This window comes from Phaethon lepturus, unplaced genomic scaffold (genome assembly GCF_000687285.1).
Source record: "Phaethon lepturus isolate BGI_N335 unplaced genomic scaffold, ASM68728v1 scaffold45091, whole genome shotgun sequence".
NCBI classification, from domain to species: domain Eukaryota; kingdom Metazoa; phylum Chordata; class Aves; order Phaethontiformes; family Phaethontidae; genus Phaethon; species Phaethon lepturus.
The window spans coordinates 24109-31604 of NW_010520691.1; the positions used below are offsets into that span (position 1 = coordinate 24109).

At 37.9% G+C, this 7496-nt stretch overlaps 1 protein-coding gene across 1 annotated transcript in view; it reads right to left on the reverse strand.

The window, feature by feature from the left end:
• Positions 1 to 7123, reverse strand: part of SLC44A1 (solute carrier family 44 (choline transporter), member 1) — a gene marked incomplete at its 5' end in the record, with an annotated part of 29994 nt that extends 22871 nt beyond the window's left edge. Inside the window, 3 exons of the mRNA XM_010297466.1 lie at positions 1747 to 1916; positions 6288 to 6381; positions 7065 to 7123. Coding sequence (XP_010295768.1) covers positions 1747 to 1916; positions 6288 to 6381; positions 7065 to 7123 — 323 coding nt within the window. The remainder of the gene's footprint in view (positions 1 to 1746; positions 1917 to 6287; positions 6382 to 7064) is intronic.
• Positions 7124 to 7496: the final 373 nt, after the last annotated feature.

Sequence of the window (7496 nt, forward strand, 5' to 3'; positions counted from 1 at the left end):
AGAGATTTGTTTTCTGAGGCTTACAAACTCACTGCACAGACAGTTAAGGAAATTATGCATCTCTACACCTTCTGCTTTGATACTGCTCATTAAAACAAAGAGAGCATAAATACACTTACGTGGTACATTAAATACAAGACATAGTGTGTACATACAGACAGAGATGTATTTAGACAATGACAAAACAGACAGCAAGACATGATAGTACTCTGAGTCTGGTAACATGAGCACACCTCCTGAAGAACAGAGCAGAAATTGCACTCAAATACACTTGTCAAACAAGTGCAGATAGTGTGACACCTGTGTATTCCAAAATGTCATGCCAGCAAAAAGTAAAAAAATCACTACTTTATTTTCAGCATTCAAAATGAGTTCTTTAACAAGCTTTGTTCATGTAGTTCCCCTGCCATTCAGGAACTGCATGTTAAAAAGCCCTCTACAATCTCAGCCAACTAAGATTTGGTGAGTGGTGTGTGTAAGTGCATGCACATATTTTTGCATATACTTATTTGTGAACAGCAGTTACATGAAAACCATTGGAACCTGGCTTTCTGAATCACACAATCTTACCCATTATTTAAAAATAAATAAATTCTGTTTAACTATGAAGGTATGCAAAGTATTTTTTAAATTAACTGTCTGTAAAACTCTGTACTAACTTCTGACTCTAACCCAACAGTAGCACTGCTAATCAGCCACCAGCCTTCAGATTCAGAACAGTCTTTCCACCTTTCTTGTCAAATACTGCAGCTGCCCAGATACAAGAATAAACAGCTTTCCAGTTATAGCTGACAAGATACTCAATGGTCTTTCATGTTTTATTTAGATTATTTTTTTTAATGTTACCTAGCATCCTCTTTTTTTTTTTTTTTTGAAACAGCAAAGGCAGACTGAAAGCAAGGGATTTCTTTATCTGGTACAGCTTGGCAGTGCTTTTTTCTAAACCACACACTATTTGTATACATAGGATAGTATCTGGAGACTCCCATTTTAGGATTTCAGATTTTATACTTGGTAGGAGTAAAATAAACTCATTATGAAGATAATTTATGTGGGTGAGTAGCATTCCACCTTAATTCACAAGAATTTGTTAAAACAGCATCAGTCTAGTGCTGTCACTCTATAGGCCAGGGGTATCTCAACTGTAGAAATTATGGGAATTTCCAGCTCTTCATACGAGGCTGAGATTTTCAAAAGCCTGAAGTTTTTAACTTTGGGGGAAGGGGAGGAAGGAGGTAACATACAACACAACAAATGGGCACCTAATTTTCTTGTTTTCCCTCTGAAAGTTCCCATATCCCTGCACAAATATGTTAAATGAAACAAACTAAACCCCCTACATTTTAGAAGAGTGTGCTGTTGTGCACTTCTCACCCTGTCCTTTTTATTTAGAAAAGGTTTATTTGGATTTGAGTTAGCAGAAGATTGATATTAGAGAAGGGAAAGGTGAATAAAAATTAGGACAATGGGGATGTTCTGTTAACTATACCAAAACCAATGTTGGCTAAGCAACTGCCACACATCCTCTACATCTCATAATCAGTGAAAGAGAAGAAAAAACAGGAATGCATATGTATATTGCTTCTGAATAACTTATCCAGCTGTCAAATAACATTTTAAAAAAGCATTCTGAATAAGGGCTCATTGCTATCATACATTTTTTTTTTTATCATATTGTGGTTAGAGGGTGTTAACAATCTCCTAATGCAGTACTAAGAAATAGCTAGTAATGAGAAAAACAATTACCTAGTGATAACAAGCAAAGTCCCATTATAATCTCTTTGCTGGTCATAACTCCACTAATCAGCCTGTGTAAGACACTACTGTCACTGACAAAGGTGATCAGGGCCTCTGCAAACTTGGCATAGCAGGAAATGTTCACAGGAGCACAGCGATGGAAGAATGGAATAGGTGCACTGGTGACACAAGAAAAAAAAATCAGAAAAAAAAATTACTCCTACTTAATATAAATGCCACATCAACACACAAATGAAAGGTGAATAGATGCAACCACTCCACCCTCATAACATCATAACCAGAAACCATGTGTTGAATGCACAAGTGCTGCTGGAATGAGGATGATCATAATGGAAAGTGATGCCATTCTTACAAGTAATCCTGTGAGGCTGGAGTGCACAGTCCAATAGGAAATTATTACCCTCCCACCCTTAAACAGCAAGGCTCAGAAAATACATATTCCTATTTCCGCTTAACCATCTCTCCTTGAAGTGTCAGGTGGTGAACCAGCAGCTGAAACAATGCCTTTCACTTGTGTTAGAATGGAATACTGGACCATGCTTGCAGCAAAAGTAATCCCAGAATGACGATACTCTTCTTGCAAGCATACATGTCGTGCTAAAAGGCATCAGCACTTAAGAACTGCTGCCGATGGATTTATTCTTCGTCCTTCCCCATACTAAGCTTGCTCACATATTTAAGATTACAATCACAGTGTTTTCTCTCATTAACTTTGTTAAAATTATGTACTACATTCTTTGTAAAACATGCAAAAATGCATCTATTCTTTCATTATTCCTGAACTGTTTTGGAAGCATCCTCCCCAAAAATCCTGATGCTATGCATTAAACTTTGCAGAATGCTGAGCAGAACCCATTATCAAGTTCATCAGAAGAAGACACAAGAAAGCAAAAACTTCACTTTAGAAGCGGGTAATTTCATTTTCCAAATGTTTTCCATTAAGTAGCTGCCTTTCTGGCTCATAAACTATGTCTGATCTCAAAGTGGCCTATTACATCTTTTGATCAATCTTCCCAATTACACCTCAGCCACATGTTCCATGAATTACAATGTTCCTCCCTGTAATTGTAGTCAGTGAAAGAAATGTCCTTCATATTGTCAGTCTCTTCTTCTAAACTCTAAATTTGTTTCACCCTCCCCAATCTTCCTGACTTAAAAGATTTCAGTGGACTGTAGCAGCAATGCACAAAACCTTTTTGCAGTTTCCCCATTTCAGCAATGACCTATAAACCAGCAATTTTCGTACTCAATAACTATTTGTTAAGCCCAAGCATTTCCAAAATTCTAACTGTCGTTTTAAACACATAGTGAATAAACCAGCTACTGTAGGCACATCCTTTCTATGCATTGTTTTTGGAGAAAAAAAGATGAGATGCTGAAAACCATTAGTGTGTAATTATTCTGCACAGAATTCAGGAGAAATTATGATCACCTGCCATACCTAGGTAATTAATAGATCCTAGGTTTTTGTTTGAAGTGACCGACAATTGTAAATTACATGGTTTTAAACCTACTGTGCTGAGTAGGTAAATGCATTTGGAGATGCTCATATTGATGGCCTACTTTTAGGTAGTGATGAAGACAGCAGTTAAGTACAGCGAATTAGTTACAACCGTTAAAAAACAAACTAAACCCATAATGATGGCTGCCCTATTTAAGAGGCAGCCTGTGTATCCTCTCAGCCTCTTACAACATAGCCTGTTTGGGAATATGCAGCATGCTACAGTTCATTATATGCAGTAATACTGGAAAATACTGAAATCTAAGAGGTTAGTTTAATTGTTAACTGCTCTAAATTTGCAGAACGCCTAGAGCATTTAGAAGCTGTCAATATCAACAACAAAGCACAAATTCTGAGCTGGGAGTAGGCAAAAGACTGTCGTTCTGCATCCAAAAACAAAAATACCCATTTTGAAAAGAGAAGCTAATGGGATTAAAATACTGTTCCAAAATACACCCCAACAGCGGAAAAAAGGCTTTTTGCACACCAGAGTTTATACTACCCATCTAACATCCCCTAAAGCTACAGCAATTTCACTACACATTCTAAGTTACCTACTTTCATGTGCAATAATTAATTTCTAACTTTGTTGTAATTAATTAAAAAAAGAGGTTAGTGATTCTTACAAGATTTCTTGAGTAAATAGGACTCCTGAGAATCCACCTTTTGAGATCTGCTGCTATTTCAGTGGTTCTGATTGAATGAGTGGGCGACGTAAGGTGTCATCTTTAATAAAAACCACAATAATAGATCTAGTCTCAGGGACCTGTACTATTTTACACAGATAAAATATGTGGTTATTTTATATGTGTAAAATAACCTCTTGATTATAACTTGGTATATTACATACCAAAAGGGAATTATGTTTTTGAGAATAACAGCATGATACTTAGTCATGAACAAGAGCAAGTAAAGGTCAAGCCAGCAGATGATGATGTTGAAAATTCTATTTTTAAAGCAATATTCAAATGAAGTTAAAAGACCCATCTGATTGTTCAAGTACTAGATTTCAGAGGAGAGCTTTTTCCTCTCACTACTACACCTGTGCTTATACAGCAAACTGTGTGTGGGGAACCTGACTGGAGTGCCACTGCTACCTGCTCCTTATAACCTCTATAGAGCAGCCCCTTGGCACACCTCGGCACAACTGTTTGATAAACACTGCAGGGAAAAGCTGGACAGGTTTTCCTCTAGGGTCCCCTATTTCAAAACTAAACAGCAAAGTCATGCCCTGCTGAGGCTGAGATGGGCTAGGCACAGTTTCTGGAAGACACGTATCCCTGGCCGCATTGCTAGGCTGCACTGCTGTGTCAAAGTGGAGGATCAGAGTTGAAGCTGACGGATCTTGAAGCTGGAGGATCAGAGTCCATTGAGAGGTGGACCCTCAACCGAAGGGTGTGAAGAAGCCTGCTCATCAAACAGAAGATACCAAGGGACACTCCTTACAACATATGCTATCTCCATCCCATGGGTACCTAATGGGAGTCAGATGATGGTTCATACTTCTGACAGGTCAAAACTAAAAACCAGAGTGTTAGGTAAGTTCTCCCTGAACAGCTCTCTCCCTGAGCCTACAGGCTGCTGGCTTTTCATTTGTTTGTTGCCACAGGATTCCATTTCCCCTCCAAATTACACTAATTTACTCAAATAATTTAGCTATAAAAATCTGTAAAACAGAATGGTTTACAGATACAATTTTGGCCTTTTTTGCTTTAGGGCTTTAAGTTCAGAATTTTCAATCTCAGAAAAATATTCAAACACATTGAGCATTTTATTAATATTAAAAAAAAGGAGGAAATGCTCTATCTACACAATAGCTTTTCAAAAATAACTCTTGAGGTAGTTTTTGTGCAGAATTTACATAGTGTCATTAGAGCTCTGACACACTGTTCTATCCTGTTTTATTAAGTCATATTCATTCAGGCTGAAGGACATGGGAACACAGTGAGAAAAGTCAGTGTAATTCTGGCAAAAATTAAGACTGACAAGCCTTTTCAGTATGCAAGCTGGCACCGAAGTTTTCATTTGTTTTTGTGTTACAGCTGTAACAGCTGGTTAGCTGCATAGAATATTAATCTGCTGTGGGGAAAAGTAAAAAAAAAAAGTTAATATTCCAGCTGCTACTTACTGTCACTGCAATCTAAAAAATGTATTCACTGGAGAGGCTACCAAGCAGACAAGAGTGACTTAAAATCGAAGTTTTCAGACCTGACACAATTATAACATTTAATGAAATATAACAGAAAAGTATGCATAGGGCAAGACTAGTTACAACCCACTACTGAGTATGTTTGAGAAGCTAAACTTTGAGAAAACATATGATTCTTCTTGAGCAAGTGGAACTACTGACAGAAGGGTGTGCACAACAGCAAAAAAAATAGCTTCTTTTCACAGCAATGCTTATCTCCCCAGTTCCAGCTAGCATAGCCAGCAGAGTTTCTGGAGCCACAAACTTTCCTCTACTACACAAAAAGCAGTCTAGTAAAATATTTTAAATGATACAACTCAAAGAGATCTGTTTATAAAATACAAGCCTCTTTTTGGTACCTGACCATCCTCATATTAGTCATTTGGGGACTGAAAGAATAAAAAAATGAAGCAATTTGCTAAATCTGACTGGCTGAGGTAAGGTGTAAGAAGTGAACACTGCAGAAAGCTGCATGTGTATACATCCTTTTTCCCCCTCAAAGTGCTCCGCAATTGCCTCTGATCTGCACTGCTGACAGGCAGCTGGCTATAGGGTGAAAGGCAGTAAAACAGCTGATACTCAGCACAGTGTCAGTTACATGAGACAGAAGAGAACTTGAAGATACCCGCTCAATACTCTCAGTAACACATCCAAGGATAGTTTGGATTTTTCTTTGAGAGTTGCTTTAAAAATGTTTTTTTAAAACTTGTGGCAATAATACACTAAAACATCCACCTGTAAGACATAGTAAATTTGTGCTGTGTGTTTTCTAAAGAACTATCATGAACAAAACAGATCTTGGCTCCCTTCACCCCCAATCAGACAAGATGTTAATATTACCTCTCTGGAACAGGATATTTAGGACATAACTTGGCGGCCCTTGGGTCTGTAGTGTATTCTGATGGCTGTAGTTCATAGCTACACAGAGTGGATCCTGTTGAGAAGAAAAAGAAAGAGATTGATGGGGAAAAAAATAAAAATCAAATATTCCTATTCTTTGCAAACAGTATTAAAACTGATATAGGACCTGATTATGCAGCTCCTCATCTTATTACCACAAAGTTATGTTACACTTCCTCAAGTAATGGAACAGTGAATTAAGCCCAACACAGGCTTCAGTGTAACAGAATGACACTCTTCAACCCAGCATCTAGACCAAATGTTGGTCTTCCAGTATTTGTGTATTCAAGTTGAAAAGGTTAATTCACAAAGCAGTGTAAAAAAGGACACAAAGCACTTTGAAGTCACCCTCGGCTGCTACTCCACCATGCTTTTTCTTGATCATTTTTAGTGCATGAATATTGCATAAGACAACATTCATGATAGAGAGAAAACACTCCAGTGCTTTTTTCAGGTTGGGGTTTTTTTTGTGATGTCAAAGTACAACTGGTCTATAGACTTCAGGGAGAGGAACCTCTGAACTGCTGAGGTTAGAAAGTTGGCTGAAAAATAACACAAACTCTGACTGCATTAGGTGCCCAAAGCTTTTACCGAAGCTGAACAATTTTTATAAACAAATTGGCACAGTACAATAAAGATCAAGTTGCCTACAACCAAATTCAAATGTAATCTAAGTTTTCCTTAGTTCGTGACACTTGCCTAATGGAAGTGCAATACCCAGGCAGATCTTGGCCCATTTGCCTAAATCAAGATAGCGAACATCTGAGCCAATGCATCTAGGAATACAGAAACTGTCAAATCACATTGGAACAGTGGTGTCTCAGAAACCTGAGGAAGAGGTAAGGTGGCCTCCAATAGTATAAGCTGCCTATCCAAAGATGAGTTTCTTCCCAAGCTTGTTTGCTAACAGATTGCTTACTCCCCAGTGAAAGGGCTCTGGACACATAGCCTTCGGTGTTCTTTTTTTCTTATGTAATAAACTAAGGACATCTTGATTATCCCTATAAATATTCAGTCCTTTCCATTATGAAGGTCTCCTCTGCAGAAGTAGCAGAGTTCTACACACTGGATCTGGACAATGCGTACACACTTGCACTCAAATTAAACCAAGACTTTTGACAAACAGCCTTATCTTGGCCTGCATGACAC